Below are 21,597 nucleotides of genomic sequence, written 5' to 3' on the forward strand. Positions count from 1 at the left end.
GGACTTTTCTTTGTTACATTTATGCAGCGTCAGAAACTGGTCACTAAGCTAGAAATATGGAGCGTAAATAAGCCTAACACTTTAAGAAATTATATTCTAGGTTTGCAGGCATCACAGGTACAGGGTTTTTTTTGGTGTGTTTAACATTGAAGGAGAAAGTTTGACAAAGTTAGCAATTTAATCTACATTTGGCATTACAGAGCAGAAGGGAGCTCTCTATATTATGGCAGAAGTCTTGCTTTTGTGTATCATTCTATATTGATAATTTTGAATTTGTACCCAGAATGGAATTGCCCAAATTAGTTCTTTTCTTCCAAAATTCTTTTATTTGGATGTTAATCTTACCCTGCAAAAACACTGAGCAGGTTTCTTAGCTCTCTTGCCTATCTTATTTGATTTCTACAACAGCTTTGGCAGAGATAAGCAGGGCTAGTATCACCCATATTTTACAGATTAGGAACACTGGAACAGAAGCTGGGGGAGGTTGTTTGCTCAGGGTCACTGAACAGAACCAGAGACCAGATCTTTCAGTCTGGTCCCAGATGTTACAGTTTCAGTGTTTAAAATGAGCAAAAATATTTTCTTTTGCTGGCATTTTAATAGATGATTCAGTAACATAATGCCTGTTTGACAGTTCATCATAGTAATGTGGGGAGTTTCTCATCATTGTTAGTGGTCCATTATAACTGCCTTTTTGCTGCCCTCTTTGTTAGAAGCGTTTGAAGAAAAGCTGAAACCAAACATTGCAAAAGAGCGTGTCATGACTGGTGTGTATTTTAAAGGAAAGAAAAACCTCATAAGTGGAACTGATACGAAGGAGTGACACAACCTAAAGTTAAAATATTGGAGGAGACAAATGGCTTTTTGATAGCTCGAGACCTACCAATGAATTAAAACTTCTCGGCATACGGACTGGTGCAGTTCATCACTCACATTGCAATCTAAAAAATGCAGAAGCAGTACACGTAAATATTGTCTTCATGTCAGAAATACACCTTCGTGCTTGAAAATGTAAAAAATTACAATCGATCCTTACAAGTGTTCTGTTCATCTTTATTGATCAGGTGCAAGAAAGATAAATCGCAGCCCAAATAAGATTATAGTAAATGTTAGCATCATAGGGGACTCTAGGTTGATAGAAAGCCATTCATCATCTCAAATGGTGACCTGTCCATTGCTCCAGCCATCCTGAGTCTGCTGTCTAATCACATACCTATTGATTTTATCTACATCCAACAAACCTGGATGTGACTGTCATTGGGCAACCCAGATTGTTAAATGCAAAGGGGTCACTGGTGTGAAGAGGATTTCATTTTCATTTTCTTACCAACCAACAATGATTTATTAAAAAATAAACTACCCCAAGTCATGCATGTGAAACCTGAGTGATCAGGGAATGAAGGGGCACAGTAGACTGCATTTTGGGGTCTACTGCATTTTGTTCCTTTGCACTGTGATGCATTTTGCAGGGTATTTCATGGAGTCTGAAGACTCATAGGGTCATTTAGGCCACCCTCTGCAGTAAGACAGGTTTCACAGTAGCTAGCCAGAATGGATCATTTTTAATTTTGCTGCCCCAGGAAAGGCATTACTTTGCTCTTACAACTTGATTTATGTTGCTTATGTGTTCATTCATGTAATATTGAAACATTTTTTTAATAAAAATTACCTAAATCTGCACCCCTGTTCTTACTGATTAATTTGTTATAAATGTTGATGCTCTTGTGGTCATATGGAGATGATAGAACAAACTCTACTCCATAAAGAATCCATCTTGAGGATAAATATACTGTGTAAAAAGAAATGATCCTTTAATATCCTAGGTGGAACACTGGAATAATAGGTAAGTATAGTGTGTGAATATCATATTCAATCAGAGTGTCTTTTGATCTTGCAGTGGTGGATTCCAAATAAGGGAGATCAAAATAATCTTTCAAAAATGTGTTAGGAATTTTCTCAGAAGGATCAAATAATGATGAATTACAAATGTGAACATTTACTCTTTAATTACAGCCTGTATACCGACAACTATACTGTTATTAAATGGGTAGCTTTACATGTATTTTTGTAAGTATTCATGCTACCATGCAAGAAATCCTTCTCTTACTGCTTGAGTGGCCGACACAAGATTTTATGTATTTTTTTGAAATCGTAGGTCTTGCACACATTTTGTCCTCTTGGATACTGAAAACTCTGCTATCGATCTTTATCCACAGAGCTCAGAGTTCTACAGAGTCACCACTGAGCAATACCAGAAAGCTGCTGAGGAGGTGGAAGCAAAGTTCAAGTAAGTTTTTAATAGTGTTATCATTATTTACCCTTCTTGACAAGATGAAAATACACCTTTATTGCTCTTTGATATGTTAGCCCTCTGGAATACTTGGAAATGTGTTTGGATCCATGTTGCTCTAGTGGAATTCAATTGCAAGGAATGGGCATTTGGTGACTGTGTTGCAACTCAATTTTATGAACTCAGGGGAAATTTAAAGCAATGGTGATAGAATTTTCATTTGGAATATTATATAAGATAGGATACCATTGATTATGAAGGTGATGTTAAATTGCTGTCTCTTTTAATAGAAACACAGAAATCATTCACTTGTGTATCATAAAATGATGGGCATGTCCAACGGGTATCTGCCTTTCTCCCATTTAAGCTGTTTTCATTTCTTCACATGTACCTTGAAAGCATTTAAATCACAGACTTTACCTTGCCCTTGATTATGAGGGTGATGTTAAATTGCTACCTGTGTTAATCCTTGGAATGTTTAAATGAATGTTCTGTAATTGATGGATCAAAGTGTCTGCGACCCATAGCCCTGTACTTTCCCTTTGCTTCCAGTGCTCACATTAGGTCAGAAAACATCATTCAGAATTTTCCTGAGTGTATAAATAGTTCTGTTGTGTAACCTCTGTTAGTTGCACTTGTGCAAATTAGTGAAGCACAGAAAGGTGCTGTGACAGGTTTAGTTGAAAGAGTGCATTGGGCTCTGACCTCCTTCCTTGGCATGTTTATAAACATTTGATAAAATGATTAAACCCTAAGGTAGAATGTTGTTACTTTCTGCTATAGTGTAGTTTGTGTGGTAATGGATATTGGTGTTATTTTAATGTTGATTAAAAAAAAGACTTTTTAAAAAGATGGTTTGAGGTATCTTTAAATAGACAAAAACCTTTAGTCTTCCTTAGTGAATTATCTCTTTAGGGGCAGTTGGGAAAGGCCTTCTAAAAATGAGCCATAAATCTCACTCTTAAAGGTTAATATGCTATCTTTAGAATTTAGATATGGTATTGGATAGACTTGATTTTAAAAGGCACTCTACATATGTATTCTCAAAGTTAGGTTTTTATCCTTCCCATTAATGTTAAAGCACTGTTTTTTAAACCTTTGGTCTCTGTACTGTGAGAACCTTTGACTTGGCACCCTGGGTCTTTCTTCCTTGTAAGATGATAGCTATACAAATAACTAAAATTTAAGTTAAAGGAGATCAATTCTGACTAGAATGATCTATGAAGTCATTATAAAGAAGATGGTATTTTAGTTGAGGCTTGAAGAAGAGTATTGAATAGTCAGGAAGGAAAGGTATTCAAAACGAAAACATCTTCAGTAGTTGGGTGACAAACTAGTTAAGAGCAGTGGTTTGACTCACAGAGACTGGTGCGAGATACAGCTGGAAAGGTTGTTAGGGTCATTCATTAGCTGCTGGGCTAAGAAGTTGGTCTTCATTTAGCCAGAAGGCATTGGAAGGTGTTTGACCAGGTGAGTACCCCAATTTCTGTTGCCCTTTAGGAATTAGTCTGATAGTTGATGTGAGGTTTGATTGGAGGTGTGCAGGGGAAAAAAGCCAGAGATACCAGATGAGATATCTCTATAAGTGAAAGAGAAAAGGAGGGGATGGATGCAAAAGTCACTGAGAGATTAGACATGAATTAGTGATGAATTGGTGTACTGGTTTGCTAGGGCTGCCACAGACTGACTGGCTTAACAGAAGTTTTCTCACAATTCTGGAGGCTGCAAGTTCAGGATCAAGGTGGAAGCAGGGTTGGTTTCTCCGGGGGCCTTTCTCCTTTGCTTGCAGATGGCTGTCTTTACATGGCCTTCCTCTCTGCATCTGTGTCCTAATCTCCTTCTCTTATAAATCACATTGGATTAGGGCCCATCCTGATGACTTCATTTTAACTTACTTACCTCTTTAAAAATCCTCTGTCCAAATTTGTTTTCTGAAGTACCAGGCATTAGGACTTCAACATAAGAATTTGGGGGGAGACACAGTTCAGCCCATAACACTTGGATAGAAGGGATAAAGGAGAAACAGAAACAGAAATATGAGCTTAGTTTATTGGAAAATTGGTGAAGCTGAATATCATAGAGAGAGAAGTCTGATTTTAGATGAAAAGAATTGGCTTCTCTTCTGAAGCCATGCCCAGCTGCCATGTCATTCAGCCTGGGCTAGCCTACTGCAGAATGGGAGGCTGCATGTAAGCACAAAAGTAAAAGTCATCGTGACTTACCTTCTCCAAGACAGCATGGACCTGTAGTTTGGACTTAGTTTTAAGCAGAGCCTCAGCAGCATCATTCTCTTTTATCTTTAGAAGGTATTATTCTTTATTAGATCCTTCTCCAATCCGGTGTAGTAAACAGTCTGGCCTCTCCCAAAGTGAGCTCTGGCCCTTGTACCTAGCTCCTGGGACAAACCTCTAAACCCTTGGAATTTCCCAAGTGAAAGAAATGTCTTATTATTTATGATGGGCCCCTTATGACATGTGGTATCAGCCCGGTGCCAAAGACTGAATTCAGCCACAGGGGCAGTCAGTCGGGCAAGGATGTGTGATGAGGCTCCAGTGAAGCTCAGGACACTAAAGTTTGGGTGAGCGTCTCTAGTTGATACTACTCTGCATTTGTTACACAGTGATACCAGGAGGGAAATGCATCCTGAGGACAGTGGGAACATTGCATCTGGAAACCTCTCAGACTTCGGTTTCTTTTCCTTTGGCTGATTCTCTGTATCATTTCCCATAATAAGCCATCACTCTGAGTTTAATAGCTTTAGTGAGTTCTGTGAGTCCTTTTATTTGAATTATCAAAGCTTAGGGTGGTTTGGGAACCCCTTGAACTTGCAGATGATACTAGAAGTGAGGACAGTCTTGGGGACTCTGCCCTCAGACTTTGCAGTTTGGCTAACTCCAGTGCAAACAAAAACCCAGGAATTTCAAAGCTAGGTTTTTCAGAAAGTGACTTTCATTATATCATTTTTTTCAGCTACTACCTGCTAGCCTGAGCTTCCTAGAATATCGTATTTTGATTTGCATTGAGTTCATTAGTGTCACACCAAGGAAGTGATAGTGCTTTGGATGTAAGAGATGTTTACCATCTTTGAAGACACAGAGATTCCTCAACGGAATTTTGTTTCTCCTTAGAAACTTGAGCACCTCATGTAATCATGACATCTTCAGTCTTTTGCAAGGCAGAGTACTGTATTCTTTCCATTGCCTGACAGAGCTGAACTCAGCAGTTCCTCTTGGACAGCAAACTCTGAAGGACTTTGAGGAGGATTTAGTTAATTTTATGTGATGGAAGGATTCATTTGGATACATCTTGGTTACAGGAGATGGAAACTTTTTAAGTTGCAATTTCAAGGGCACTATTATGCACCTGATGGGGGGGTCACATAAAATCACTGTAAAGAGAAAGAATAAAGAATGCTCCGAGCATTTGAGGCCACATGTGATGAACAACAGTTACATTGGGGCATCCTGCAGGATAGCTAATGGAATTATTTTAGGGAGGCTTAAATATTAACTCACACTTCAGTCCCTCACTTTATAGTTTGGTGGTAAACCAGTAAAACACTTTAGATTTATTGGAATTTTTCCCCCTATTTTATCAACACATCATTCATTCATAGTGCTTCTATGCAACATGCCCTCCCCTGCATTCTGAATATACAGCCATGAAGGAGATAGGTGGGGTCTTATCCGTGTGGAGCTTAGAGCTCGTCAGAGGAGGGCAAGAATAAGACAGATATAGTAAACCAAAGCTTTTTAAAAATCCACAGTTGGTTCTACTGTGATGAGATAATTGTATCCCTAATAAATATCAAATTATTAAAACTTACTGTTTCTCTTTTCAATGGAAATTAAGTAATTTGGGATCAAGAATGTGTGCTGTTTATTTTCCTGCAAGAACTTTTTCCCCAAAATAGCTTTAAAATTTTGGCTATAAAACCCAAATCACTGGGTAAACCCAGTGATACATGTATTTTTTACATCTAGCTTTTATTCAAGAGATATACCTTTTCTTTTCCCAGCTCGACTGAAACAGTCATTATAAGCACTTCATATCACCTTTATCACCCTTTGTTATTAGCTGTTAAATAGAGCAAGTTATGGTGTTAGTTCTGAGTTAGTTACATGGCGGTAGTACCATGTTATAACTCAGCTACTTAAAGTTATGTTCAGTATTAATCCTTATATTCTAACTTGTACGTAATTAAGCGAAATATTATATTAAATGTTACATTGATAGTGCTTAGCACAGGTCTAGCACAAAGTAAATGCTCAATAAATATTAGATTTTATTTTTTATTATGTATTATTATTATGATATTATTATTTTATTATCATGTCCAACTCATGTTATGAAACTATGCACCATAGGGGAGATTTCTGTATCTGGTTCCAAACGAAATCTAGATGATGTTAAAACTTCCCCAAAGAACATTAGGGAGAGTTCTTACCCTTGGGGAGCTCACAGTCCAGCCAGGAGACAGCATATAAAGCTCTCATGACAGGACAGCCTCAAAAGGGATGTGTGTCAGAGCTGTCAGGATGTACAGACAGAATAAGGGGTGTATGGACAGAGTGCCACAGGGGCTCTGTTTGTTAGTCAGCATCAGAATCCAATTGCCTCAGTGGATTGGGGTCAATATACCATACCCACAGAAAGGAAATGTTACCATAGTGTTATGTACACACAAACTGTTTTCAAAATATAAAAACAAACATCAAGCAAATGTAAAGCAAAAGGCAGTGTAAACCTTGTGAAGACAATGTAATATCAAACAAAAGCATTTCAAAGACGATTGATCTTTCACTCCCATGTTTTCCTTTAGATAATTCAGTGGCCAGTTCTACCTTCCCTAAAAATATATGTGGGAAGTGACATAGATCTCTCAAAAATATTTTGGACTGGTTTTATTAGAGGTATAACTTTTCAACTTGGCTTCAGTATCTTTGAAAGATGAAGCACTCGTAAAGGAGTATGGTTCTGTGCAATTGGATGTGAATAGTGGTAATGCTCCTTTGTGTGCCAGATGTTAGGAGGGGTTTTCACTTTTTTTTTTTTTTTGCGGTACATGGTCCTCTCACTGTTGTGGCCTCTCCCGCTGCGGAGCACAGGCTCCGGACGCGCAGGCTCAGTGGCCATGGCTCACGGGCCCAGCCGCTCCGCGGCATGTGGGATCTTCCTGGACCGGGGCACGAACCCGTGTCCCCTGCATCAGCAGGCGGACTCTCAACCACTGCGCCATCAGGGAAGCCCCTCACTTTTATCCTTGAACGAAGTTGTTGAAACCTGACTTATAAACTTAGGCTCATGGAAGAAGCCTGGGTTATCCTTGCAATGTATTAAAAGATTAGTTACCCTGTGGAAGGAGTTTAGGTGATTGTAGAGTATCTGTGGAATGCTATGCAAAACTCTTACAGATAAAATGCTTTTTTCAGTATCACTATATAGTCAAAGGTTTGCTTCAGTGTAAAATTCTTTCTCTTTAAAATGTTCTTGGTTTTATTAGGGTTTCACTTTGACTGGCAGTGCTGTTTAGTTTCTCTTTAGGGTGTGTGATTTAATAGCTACACTACGAATGAGTTAGTGAAGCTCAGGATGACACGCCAGTGGTATCAGCAGGTGTTTCTCATGTTCTCTGTAATTACACATGTGGATTATGGACAGTTTTAAGCAACAGTGTTTAAAGATCCTGCTTAATTGGCTGTAAAATAATTAAATAAGGTTTTGACTGGCAAATTTATAATTCTGTTAGATGCATAAGCCAGTGCGCTTGAATGTCAATGTGACTTCAATTTGGAAATATTAGATTAATAGAACTAATTGTCCTGCAGGTACAAAGTTTACTCTGATTAATAGTCTTAAAACTCTTATAGAAGTTTAGCCAAGTAAATTTATGTTACTTACCATTCTGCTTAAACTTTTAATTAAAACTTATTTCCAAAGTTTGCAGTGTTTCAGCATTGCTGTGCTTCTTTCCAGGTTTTCCAAAGCTGAGCTCCTGTAATTTTTCAGTGACTCCAGCTGCCTCATTGAGTAACTTGCCCTATCAAAAGGATTAAAATTATATACTTTCAGACATTTATTTGTACCTGCAGCTGACAGTTTCCCTGCACATTGTCTCTAACACTTACCGATGTCTGCTTATAACCTACTTTAGTGCTGCGTGAATGGCTCTGATATACCAAATGTACATGATAAATGTTTTATCTCTGATTCTCGTTGATCAGTTTCTAAATGATCAAATGGTTTATCTCAGTAAGACACTAATTCACATTGATCAAATTCTCAATGACCAAGTTGACTTGGTTTCTGCTGAACACAAATTGTATTAAAACAACATTACTTGAACATGCTGGCTTTTCTAATGCAGGAGTTATGTTACCAGCAGTTACCCTATAACTCGAGTTATTGTATTATAAAGATGTCTTCTCCCTAATGAAAAGTTTACATAAGAAGAAAAGAATGCGCTATTACAGAAAGAACAGGGCTTCGAGCAAGGATTGGGGCTTTTACTAACTAATTAAATTCTGCATTTGTATTGGGCCTTTTTCCCCCTTTTTTTAATTTGAAGGGCTGTGAGCAGGAAATATAGCAGCTGCAGTGGTGACATTTTATTCCCTACGGTCCTTAGAGCCAAGCAATGTCTTGATTATTCAGTAAGAGACTTAGCAATTGAAGAGGCTAAATTCTAGAAAAAGTAAATATACCTGTGCTCCTTCTGCATACACTTAGTTATAATTGCCTAGTTAGCAGTATAGGGTTGTTTGTTGTTTTTGTTTTTTAAACATCAACTCACCTATGTCAACTTCCATAGTATTTCATGTACCCACTAGAGTTTGTCCAATAGCAAATACCCATTTGGCTGAAACAAAGTCTCAGTTATTTAGAACACCCAGTTCCTCAGGCAGGTTATTTATTCCACCTTTGACTTGTCTCTTCTATCTGTAAAATGTAAATTTTAACTGCCATTCTCTTTAGGGCATTCAAGCTCAGAAGATTTAAAAGTTGAAAAAGAAAAAAAAAAAGTTGTCATTGATCTTCATCTAAAAAATGGACCTAAGTAGTTTTATTTAGTTGTAAGACACCAGGTGACCTTTTAGTTTTGTTGTGTATGGTATGGCAGCCCCTTTTGTACTTCATCAGGGGATATGTGGAGAGCAGCCTGCCGCCTCTCAAACTAAGAAGCTGTGTGTGTCATTCTCTTCCCCCACACCCCCCAAAGCAACAAATTAGTTCCAAGGTAAGTGAGACCTGCTTTGGAACACACCACTGTTTGACAGTATTTCTTACGATGGGCATGTAGAATTGGTTAGATTTGTAAGGAAACCTTAGGCGATTAGTGCCTTTTCCCCCCTTTAAAATTAGAGCCCTCCTAATCAGATTTGTCTAGTTAGTTTCTTCTTATTTCTTTAAGTTGGAGCTCTAGCCTTAGTCTACATACTTATTCTCTAAGGTAACAGAAGTAAATGCCAAGAAACATTAACACCACTTGCGAGTTAGCTTTCCACCTGTATCATTTCTGCATACGCTTGGTTATAATTGCCTATTTAGAAGTGTAGGGTTGTTTGTTGTTTATATTATGTTAAGACATGACACCATAACACTCCCAGAAGAGAACACAGGCAGAACAGCCTATGACATAAATCGTAGCAACACTTTCCAAGGTCAGTCTCCCAAAGCAATAGAAACAAAAGCAAAAACAAACAAATGGAACCCAGTCAAACTCACAAGCCCCTGTACAGCCAAGGAAACCACAAACAAAATGAAAAGACAACCCTCGGACTGGGAGAAAACACTCACAAATGATGCGACCAACAAGGGCTCCATCTCTAAAACACACAAACAGCTCATACAGCCCAACAACAAGAAAACAACCCGATCAAAAAATGGGCAGAAGACCCAAACAGACCCCTCTCCGAAGAAGACAGCCAACAGGCATGTGAAAAGATGCTCAGCATTGCCAACCATCAAGAGAAATGCAAATCAAAGCCACCCACGCTGGCCAGAATGGACATCATCAAAAAGTCCACAAGTAACAAATTCTGGAGAGAGTGCGGAGGAGAAAGGGACACTCCCCCCTCCACCACCACCACTCACACACACTCTCTCTCTCTGCTGGTGGGAATGCAGACTGGTGCAGCCACCTTGTAAAACAGCACGGACTGTTGACTCTCCACTGTTGCTCGCAGCATTCCACTCAGTCCAGAGGTGTCTGCAGAAGGGGGCAGGGCAGGATGGCAAAGTTGATTGGAATATAGGACGAGGAGGGCAGGACAGGGATGTAAGCCATACGACAGTATTATCTGTTTCACAAAATAGAACACAAACTGCTGCTGTTGCATGAACATGTGCAGTTGGTCTCAAAGTCAAGAGGGTCACAGTGGAAACTTCCTTATCACTTCAACACAGTATGTGAAGGAACCTCAAGTGGTGATACTGAGGCCAGATTGGCCACATCCTACCTTAAATCCATGACCTGGAATTCTCTTCCCTGTCTCAGCGGTGGCAGCTAGCGTTTGTTTGGGTTGCTCTGGGCGTATTCTTTCCTTTAATATAATCTATTTATGTGTTTCGTGTAAATTATCAAAATCAGTCTTGTTGCAGCCCTTAGGTTAGTGGCCATAAACTCCTGAATTCATGATTTGTTCTGCGTGGGATAACAAATCGTTCTGTTTTCCCCTACAGGAACATTAGCATTGAACTTTCTTCCTTAATCAATACGATCCATTAAGAATCCAGCATTACCCTACATGGTTATATGAAATACTAATTGCACACTGTTAGTTAGATAAATGAAGTTTCTGCCAAAATGATAGCTTGTTTCTTTGTATCATAATATTTAAAACAAGAACATTTTGAGTTCTAGGGTGCATGGTATTTTAGAATTTACAGATCCTTGCTTATTTGAGTAATTATCTACACAGCTCATAGTTCCCCAAATATACTTCTAACTGGGATAACTAAGTTTTTTCCTCTTGCTGATTCCAGCAAGAGTTCATTTACTTTTTAAAGGATCCAGTTGGAAATAATTTTTTAAAATTTTCCTTTGATGTTTTCATAGATGAGAAAAAGTTATTTTGCTTTTTGAGTGCCACTCAGCTACAGATAGAAAGCATCGAAGCTTGTAGGCGGGCCAATTAGAGTTAATTACCATCTGACTGACCTGCCACTTCTTAAAATGTCCAGGAAGACTTGTAGGATGTAGATTTTTAATTCTTTCCTTGTGTCAGATTTGCAAAGTTTAACCATCTAGAGCCTTAAGTATGGTAAAAATTATATCGAAGAAGTTATCTATGCATAAAAGTGACAGCTCTTAGGATAGTCTCTGGGAAGTTGTATAGGCTCCGCCATATGGTGGTACCTACTTGTTTCATCACTCTATGGTTTGGGAAGCCTATTCCAAATGTTACCAACCCTCCCTGCTCTCAACCAGATAATTAACTTAGGGTTGCCACTATTTCTGGGGTAAAACCATGGTACTAAAATTGAAACCAGAACTTTCAGGATAATCGTACTTGAATGTGTCTTCCCATTGCTCATTTGAATGTATAATTTCCACATCATCTCTCATGGTGTCAGTCTATTCAAGGATTCCTATTTCTGGCTCTTTTCATTTTTCTTAAGATGTAAGCAAACAAAATACAGAAATTGATAAATTTGGACCTTATCATGATTAAAAGGTTCTGCTCATCTTAAGACACCATTTAGAAAATTTAAAAAATGGGCAGCTAGTGGGAAGCAGCTGCATGGCACAGGGAGATCAGCTTGAGGCTGCCTAGAGGGATGGGATAGGGTGGGTGGGAGGGAGATGCAAGAGGGAGGGGATATGGGGATATACGTATGCATATAGCTGATTCACTTTGTTATACAGCAGAAACTAACACAACACTGTAAAGCAATTATACTCCAATAAAGATGTTTAAAAAAAAATGGGCAAAAACTTGAACAGACACTTCAAAGGAAGATATACGAATGGCCAATTAGCACATGAAAAGTGCTAATAACATCATTAGCTATCAGGGAATTGCAAATTAAAACCACTGGAATGATGAAAATCAAAAAGACTGACAATACTAATTGTTTGCAAGGATGTGAAGAAACCAGAATTCTCCTGCTTTGCTGTTGGGGGGTATAAAAGAGCAAAGTCACTTTGGAAGAAGTTTGGTGGTGTCTTATAAATTTAAGCATACATTTATTCTATGACCCAGGAATTCCAGATCTGGGTATTTACCCAAGAGCAAAGAAAATATACATCCACAGAAAGATTTGTACACATGTTCATATCAGGTTTATTCATAGTAGTCAAAAAGAAACTACCCATATGGTCATCGATGAGTTTAGCAGTTTTAAAAAAATAAACTATTCATGAAACAACGTGGCTGAATCTCAGAAGCATTATGTTAAGCAAAAAGAAGCCAGACACAAAACAGCGCCCATTGTGCGATTCCATTTATGCGGAGTTCAGAAACAGGAAAAATTAGTCTGCATTGATAGAAATCAGGAAGTAGTTGGTGGGGATAGAGGGGGACTTGATTGAAAATGGACACATGTCAACTTTCTGAGGTATTGAGAATATTTGTTTTTCTGGGTAATAGTTAGCCAGGTATATATACAATTTTACTACAGTGTGAACACCTAAGATCAGTACATTTTTAAAATGTTAATCTTAAAATACCCTAATTTCCTAATTTTAATTAGGAAAAAAAATGTCCAAAATATTGGGAATACCCAACTTTTAACTGTAATTTGTCCCAGGTGAAATAAGTTTCTTCAGTTTAATCACAGTCTTAAGAAACCTGTGATTTCTAATCCTATCCATAATCATATTTTCTTATTAGAATTTGAAAACTTCATCTCAGAGTCAGGGCTGTTCGTTCAGTATGCTTGATCTCTATAGATACAGGAGTAAACCTCGCTTTATTTTATTTATTTTCTTAAGAATAAGTCTCCCCCGCTCCCCATTAAATTATGGTTGCCTATTATACTCGTCTCCTTGTTGGCCTAGAGTCTTGTAGATAGGCCTGGTTAAGTTTTTTTTATAGATTTATTTTTATTTATCTATCCTTGGCTGCGTTGGGTCTTTGTCGCTGCTCACGGGCTCCCTCTAGTTGCGGCAAACGGGGGCAACTGTTTGATGCGGTGCAGGGGCTCGCGGGCTCTAGAGCGCAGGTTCAGTAGTTGTGGTGCACAGGCTTTGTTGCTCCGCGGTATGTGGGATCTTCCCAGACCAGAGATCGAACCCGTGTCCCCTGCATTGGCAGGCGGATTCTTAACCACTTCGCCCAGAGAAGTCCCAGGCCTGGTTAAGTTTTGAAAGTAAATTTTGATAAAGGGGTTTTATAGGCAGTATCTGTACGTGAAACATTCATAGAGTGACACTGGTACTTTTTAATATTATAATCTTAGGCAGCAATTTGTTCATACTATGTACCGAGTCCTGGCAAAATGCTTGAAAACTTGTGAAAGCTTGCATCTTGGCCCTTCCCTACATGTTGAAATGAAAGCACACATGTTCCCATGTAAAAGTGTCGCCAAGCATCCCCAACTTGCTCACATGGCTGCCTTCAGCTCTCTTACGTGCTTTCTCATGCACCAGCCAGCAGTTAAATTGCCATGTTCCTTTTGTGAGTGTGTATGTCTAAATGCTGGTAATCATCTGCGTCCCTTGAAAACTGATAGATGTGCTCATTAAAGGGAGTTCTCACTCTTGGCTCCCTTCACACAAGTCACTTCAGCTCCCTTTTCTGGATGAGGCTGGCAAGAAATACTGTGCAGGGATACATCTGGCTTTATACTCCTTTTCAAGAACTAAAAAGCTCCTTTTTTCAGTATGTTAAACACACTTCGTAGGGACCTTACAAGCACAAAGAAGTCAGCTATGTGCCAATTACAATATTAACACAAGAAAGGCTAAGGGCTGCTGTTGTGTGGTGGGATTTTTTTTTTTTTAATGTGCTGCCATTCTCTCTTCATTTTGTTCTCTTGTGCTTCTGAGATTACACAAATACCTATTTATTTGTGAGACAGACCCATCTGTGGAGACTCTGAAGTCCACCAGCCTGCCACTGGTATAGATCTCAGCAAAGCTGTCTGTGTACAAGGCACATTCAGCACGGCTTATGATTGGGAGTTTGAAGGTAGCGTACGCCTGTTTCTGCTTTTAGGATGAAAAATGAATTGCCAATTACTGTCGACGTGTTCAGACATGACACTTCATACGGTAGAAGCTTTCTCGGCCTGTTTTATGCTGGGCTCCCCACTATGAAACCGTCAGTTCTGAAAAAGGGGTGTGTTTGCAAGGAGGAGAAGAGAGAAGGGGATCGGTCCGATCCGTTATGGTTTTCTGTGCTCCTGCGGAGTGGTGGGAGGGAGGTCAGTGCCTCTCACCTCTGTTTCCCCAGCAGAGCTCTTGAGCAAGATGAAGTGATCAAAGCTGGGTGCCAGCTTATCATCACAGTCTCATTACTTTGCAAGCTGCACGCCCAGATGCTGCTGTGTTCTGCATCAGGCTTCGCTGATTTACATTCATAGCACCTCCATTACAGCTCATTTGGTACTATTCACAATTAACCAGTTTTCTTTCCCTGATACAGTTTCTCTAATACAAAAGACCTTAATGTAAAGAAAATAACATCACTGGGTGTAGGGTGCATCTTTCAGACATCCTGGTTAGTTGACAAGAAGCAGGGATCAGATGTTTTGTCACTACTTTGTCATTTGTGTTTTTGGTGTGGTTAGTGGCGTGTTGGTTTGGAGGTATTTTTGAGGTCTTTGAATTTGAGATACCGGATTTTTCCAGGAGACCAATTTCATCAACTCCGCTGTCCTGGGAGTTCTTTTCAATGAGTGGATTCTGATACATTGTTTTCGTCTGTTTGGTTTCTTCCCCCAGTGAAGAGCTCAATGACATACATGTATTTTGAAGGGTAGTAATGTGACAGCTCATCATCAGTATCAACAACACAGCCATCCATCGGGGTGTCTTTGATGCTCTGTGCTCTATGGGCACTGGAAATACAGAAATATAAGTTTAAGTCCCAAATATTCAGAGGTCTGATACTTGTTGAAATTACTAGCTCTACTGTAAAGGTGTCAAAACCTGATACAGGAATTATAACTTTAACATTTGTTCAAGAAGAATTGTTGAGTATCTCATACATTCCAGGTGGTTTTTATAAACTTGGAAATACAGAGATGAAGAAGGCACGATGCTTGCCCTCCGGACACTTGCAGTACACATGGGGAGACAGATTGGTACAACAGCGGCTATAGTGTGGTAAATGCTAATACGAAGGCACAGACAAGACAGTGTAGGGATGACGAGCAGGATGTGGACTGCGAGAAGAGGTGCCTAGTGTGCAGGCTGGCTCTGCTCACTTTGAGATTTTCTCAAGGTAAGAAGAGGGAGAATGGCTTTCCATGAAGAGGGAATCATATGCTAGAAACGGTTAGAATGAATGCAGGGGGAGGTGTGATGGAATAGGAGGCCAAAAAGGAAGATTAGGGTCAGACGCCGAAGGACTTTAAATGCTATGTTTTGAAAGGCAGAGTTAATAGGATGTGAGAATTCGACCAAAAGTTTTGCCTACTTGGGAATATTTTTTTAAATCACCTATTCCTGGTACCCATAATTCACACCATGAGAATTAAGCTTTTGTGTTGGTAGTTTTTTCTAGGAGTCTGTCAAATATACAGATATGATATTTGGTGCATACATATGTGTATGTTATAATAATCACGATTTGCTATTTCATGTTAATTACTATTATATAAGCATGTTAATATGCATTAAAAATAAGCAAGTTTTAGCTTACCGTATTGTTTCTTAGCAAAGTTCAGGGCTTTGAGAGAATGGGACATAGGAAAAAGTAGTTTTGATTGAAAAAGTGGAGAGGAAAGAGTTCAGGAAAGGTTTGGTTCATGGGATGCTCCCTGGGGAAATCTTAGGGCAACTTTGCAGAGAAGAAGTTTTAGGAGATAGAGGGTCACCAAAAGCCAATACACTGGTTCCACATTTTAGCACTCCCTGCAGTCCACAACATGAGATCATCTTTTAATTGAAATGGTATAATGATGAACTTAAAAAAAAATACTCTTAGCCACGATCTCTTTGTCCGTGGTGTCCTAAGAATTCACTTGGTACCAAATTCTGCATGTTTTTGAAAAGAATGTTTTATAGGCAAATTGTATGTGGTTTATGTCTGTAACTGTGATTATACGCACCCAGTATATATAAAATCAGCTCATAGATTGCTAGTCCCCTTGAAGATTCTAGTATTATTAAATGAACCCTTTAAGAATTCTTTCTCCTTCCCATTTCGTTTTGTGATCAACTTTTGCCTTTTGATATCCTTCCTGGATGCTTAGTGTAGTGAAAAGCATATGAAATTAATAAACGTTATTGGACTTTTAAAATTATCAGTATACTACCCCCACTTTTTTCTTAGCACGGCAAATGTAATTTTTTCCTCTTTCCTTCTCAGTCAACCCCTTAAAAGTAAAGTGTGTGAAGTTGTAGTTTGATAGTCATCCTTCCTTCATCTCTATCCATAGAAACATTAATAAACATAGATGTATTATTTTTACCATATATATTGAGATTATACCATATATATTTCTTTAACTTACATTTATTATGGGTATATCTCCTTTGGTCAACACGTGTAAATCTAACTCATTCTTCTCAGTACCTGCATAGTGTTCCATGGCATTGTTCTACCATGATTTATTGAGCCCATCCGCTACTGACAGGCACTCAGATTGTGTTTCAAAAGATTTTTTTTTTTTGGCTGGTTTTTTTTTTTTTTTTCCCCCAAAAGGCTGCAGTGGGACAAATTTGGACATAAACCCTTAGGAACTGGTACTTTTTTTTTTTGGCCATGCAGCTTGCGAGATCTTAGTTCCCCAACCAGGGATCGAACCTGTACCCCATGCAGTGGAAGTGCGGAGTTCTAACTACTGGACCACCAGGGAAATCCCAGGAACTGGTACTTCTGTTTCTATGACATGGATGGGGTTTGAATTGTGACCAGTCCTTCTGACTATGTGGCATTAGGCTACCTAACCTCTTGGGCTTCTTTTGGATGATGGAGGAAATGTATATTTAAGACCTTATGGGGTTGTTATAAGGTGTGGTAAGTTATGTGGGTGACGTGCTGGACATTGAACCCTATACGGGGTGGTACCTGCAGAGACCGAGTGGGCTTAGAGTTGGCAGGGCCCAGGTTACTTAACTTCAGAGGGTTTATTATAGTGAATCTACATCTGGCCTCCTGAGCCTGTCTGTTTGTCTCTCTCTCTCTCTTTTTTTTTTTTTAAAGAAAAGGAAAGCCCACTTTGTGAAAATTTGCAGCTTTTGACTTGTGCAATTTGAAAATACTACATTTTGGCACAATCCTTGCAGTTTTTCCTGCTAGTCTATAATTCCCTAGAGGTGAATTGAGATTAGTGGCAGGACTTTTTCCATTAACTCTGGGAAAAACTACAGAGTGGGGCTTCCCTGGTGGTGCAGTGGTTAAGAATCCGCCTGCCATTGTCGGGGACACGGGTTCGAGCCCTGGTCCGGGAAGATCCCACATGCCGCAGAGCAGCTAAGCCTGTGCACCACTACTACTGAGCCTGCGCTCTAGAGCCCACGAGCCAGAACTACTGACCCGTGCACCGCGTCTGCTGAAGCCCGCCTGCTCCAGAGCCTATGCTCCGCAACAAGAGAAGCGACCACGATGAGAAGCACCCCAACAAAGAGTAGCCCCCCGCTCACTGCAACTAAAGAAAGCCTGTGTGCAGCAACAAAGACCCACACAGCCCAAAATAATAAATATAATAAAATAAATTTATATAAGAAAAAAAAAACTACAGAGCAAAAAAATTGTCCTTTGGCAAAAATGTCAATCCATACCTCTTTTGGAGCATTTGGAAACCAAAGCACTGAGAAGCTGATTTAATAGGAGAATTGAAAACCAAAATGTATACACATCTTCACCTTTTCTAACTGATGACAAGACAAGTGAAAAATATACTCTCAGAACTTGATGATGCAAAGAAAATAGGATCGTTGTTCCAGAGAGTACATTAAGGCTGAATCTTTAAAAGATTTGAGGGCTAAGCACTTGGCCACGTTCTTCAGGAAGCTGATCCATTCTTATTAATGTTATATCTATTTGTACTTCATGCCATAAAATTCCTCTTTTTTATGATACGGTATCTAGGAAGTAGGTTTAAGAAAAAAGGAATGATAGGCAGAACACTAGGACAGAAATCACAGCAAGATCCTTTTGGACCCACCTCCTAGAGGAATGGAAATAAAAAGAAAAATAAACAAATGGGACCTAATGAAACTTGAGAGCTTTTGCACAGCAAAGGAAACCATAAACAAGGTGAAAAGACAACCCTCAGAATGGGAGAAAATACTTGCCAATGAAGCAACTGACAGAGGATTAATCTCCAAAATTTACAAACAGCTCATGCAGCTCAATATCAAAAAAAACAAACAACCCAATCCAAAAATGGGCAGAAGACCTAAATAGACATTTCTCCAAAGAAGATAAACGAATTGCCAACAAACACGTGAAAGGATGCTCAACATCACTAATCATTAGAGAAATGCAAATCAAAACTACAATGAGGTATCACCTCATGTCATTCAGAATGGCCATCATCAAAAAATCTAGAAACAATAAATGCTGGAGGGGGTGTGGAGAAAAGGGAACCCTCTTGCACTGTTGGTGGGAATGTAAACTGATACAGCCACTGTGGAGAACAGTATGCAGGTTCCTTGAAAAACTAAAAATAGAACTACCATATGACCCAAGCAGTCCCACTACTGGGCATATACCCTGAGAAAACCATAATTCAAAAAGAGTCATGTACCACAGTGTTCATTGCAGTTCTTATTTAAAGTAGCCAGGATGGGGAAGCAACCTGAGTGTCCATTGACAGATGAATGGATGAAGAAGATGTGGCACATATCTACAATGGAATATTACTCAGCCATAAAAAGGAATGAAATTGAGTTATTTGTAGTGAGGTGGTTGGACCTAGAGTCTGTCATACAGAGTGAAGTAAGTCAGAAAGAGAAAGACAAATACCGTATGCTAGCACATATATATGGAATCTAAAAAAAAAGTTCTGAAGAACCGAGGAGCAGGACAGGAATAAAGACACAGACATAGGGAATGGACTTGAGGACACAGGGAGGGGGAAGGGTAAGCTGGGACAAAGTGTTGAGAGTGACATTGACATATATGCACTACCAAGTGTGAAATAGATAGCTAGTGGGAAGCAGCCGCATAGCACAGGGAGATCAGCTCGGTGCTTTGTGACCACCTAGAGGGGTGGGATAGGGAGGGTGGGAGGGGAAGGCAAGTGGCAGGGGATATGGGAATATATGTATATTTGTAGCTGATTCACTTTTTTATACAGCAGAAGCTAACAGCATTGTAAAGCAATTATACTCCAGTAAAGATGTTAAAAAAAAAACGGAATGTTTACTATGCTACAGATTTTACTATAGCAACTACCAAGAAAATGTGCTCATTTTCTCTTGTTTGTAGTTCTTGGTCTTCCTGATTTCTTTTTTAACTTATTAGAACTTCCCTTAATTTTTCTATCCTACAGAGTCAGTGGAGCTATAATGAAGTAGTAAATATCCACATGAGCAAAATTTTTACTGGGAATAACTTTGATAGATATCCTTCACATAGTTCAGTGGACTGGCTCTAGCAAGTTACTTTTCCTTCCTCACCCCCGCCTCAGTTTTCTACATCTGTAAAAGGTGATCATCACAGAGTTGTTATATAGGAATATTAATGGAGGTCCATTCATGTTCTTGGCACACTCCAACCAATCAGTAGTTAGCTAATGATTATAGTCATCGATAGTTCAAGTTTCTGTTGAGTGAATTTTGAGTGTGTTTTAAAATTTATGCAATATATATATATATATATATATATTTATGTTTCCCTAAGGGATAATCCCCAAACCTGTAAAATTGCAATTGAGACTGTACCACGCCTCTAAAAAAATGTGTTTAAAGACACATGTTTTCTGTCAAATCATTAACCAACGGTTAAGAACAGTACTCCAAATAATAATTATATTTTAACAGGCTAGGAAATACGTAATTTAGTTAGAAATGCACATGGGAGCCTGTGCCAGGAGAAGTGCAGCTATTGTTAGTGTATGGTACCATCCTCATCTCATCACTTGTCATACCTTTAGAATATTTACATCAATTTGAGGTTGTAGGCAATTATAGGTTGACAGTCGATGATAAATAAACAAAATTCTCCATAAAGTTGGTTCTGAAGTCACTTGCTTGGCATTTGGACCCTAATTTTTCCCAGAAATAAAAGTGACACTTCTGGTTAAGTGTCTAGTTTACTCCTGAAAAGCCTATTTAACCCTTGTGTGTTTGCAGTGAAGAATGGAAGGCTGGAGGTTTGGGGTCAGAAAGAAGAAACAAAAAGAAAAAGAGTGCACTTGCCTCTGTGTGTGTGTGTGTGTGTGTGTGTGTGTGTGTTTAAATTACATTCTGGGTTTTAAAAGCTAACCTAATCACAGATATAACCTTGTTTCTCTGAAAAAGTGTAGATCCCTGTAGAGGGTGAAAAGGGAAAACACAAGCCTTGGAAAGAACAACTCCCACCCCATCTCCCAGTCCCTCCAAGAGTTTCCAACTTTCTTTGTTTGTTTTTTTTTAAAGCAGTGAGTGGACCTGTTTTCAAATGAAATCTTGTGTGGAATCCTAACACTGATAGTATGCTATGTTATTAATGTCACTGTAGTTAATAAGCTTACTTACAACTTTTGCTTATTATCAAGAAAGCAATGACACTTATTTTCATGAATCCAACATTTAAATATTAGGAGCTAAGAATGGTGGCTGCAGTCCTCTGTCAGTCTCAGCACCCACATTCATTTACTTGGTTGCAGTGTTGTGATAATCCTGATTTGCAGTGATAAGTAGTGGCTACTGATAATAATTTTGGTTTTAACAGCTTGCCTTGCAATCTTAAGATACTCATCCATCAATCTGATCCATATGATTAAAAACGAAATAAGTTTCTGCTTCAAAGCTGAATAATTGACAGTTTCTAATAAATCATTATTTAGAAGTTGGGACAGGCACTCCAAACTTAACAATATTGAAGCGTACTGCGAAAATAACCTTTGACATCTCCTCAGCCTCATCTTTGCTAACTCTTTCATGGACCCCAGAGTTCACTCCGTTAAGGCGAGAGCATGCCTTCCACCTGTGCTTCTGCAGCTTTGTAACACAGCACACCTTCATTTCCTCCATGTCAGCTGTC

At 39.0% G+C, this 21,597-nt stretch overlaps 1 protein-coding gene across 1 annotated transcript in view; it reads left to right on the plus strand.

Moving 5' to 3' along the window:
* The window catches only part of CHCHD3 (coiled-coil-helix-coiled-coil-helix domain containing 3), a 282,681-nt gene that overhangs the window by 223,444 nt on the left and 37,640 nt on the right, over positions 1-21,597 (plus strand). The window contains exon 6 of the mRNA XM_024737982.1: positions 2,217-2,287. Within this exon, the coding sequence (XP_024593750.1) occupies positions 2,217-2,287 (71 nt within the window). The remainder of the gene's footprint in view (positions 1-2,216; positions 2,288-21,597) is intronic.

This window comes from Neophocaena asiaeorientalis, unplaced genomic scaffold, assembly GCF_003031525.2.
Source record: "Neophocaena asiaeorientalis asiaeorientalis breed wild unplaced genomic scaffold, Neophocaena_asiaeorientalis_V1.1 scaffold364, whole genome shotgun sequence".
NCBI classification, from domain to species: domain Eukaryota; kingdom Metazoa; phylum Chordata; class Mammalia; order Artiodactyla; family Phocoenidae; genus Neophocaena; species Neophocaena asiaeorientalis.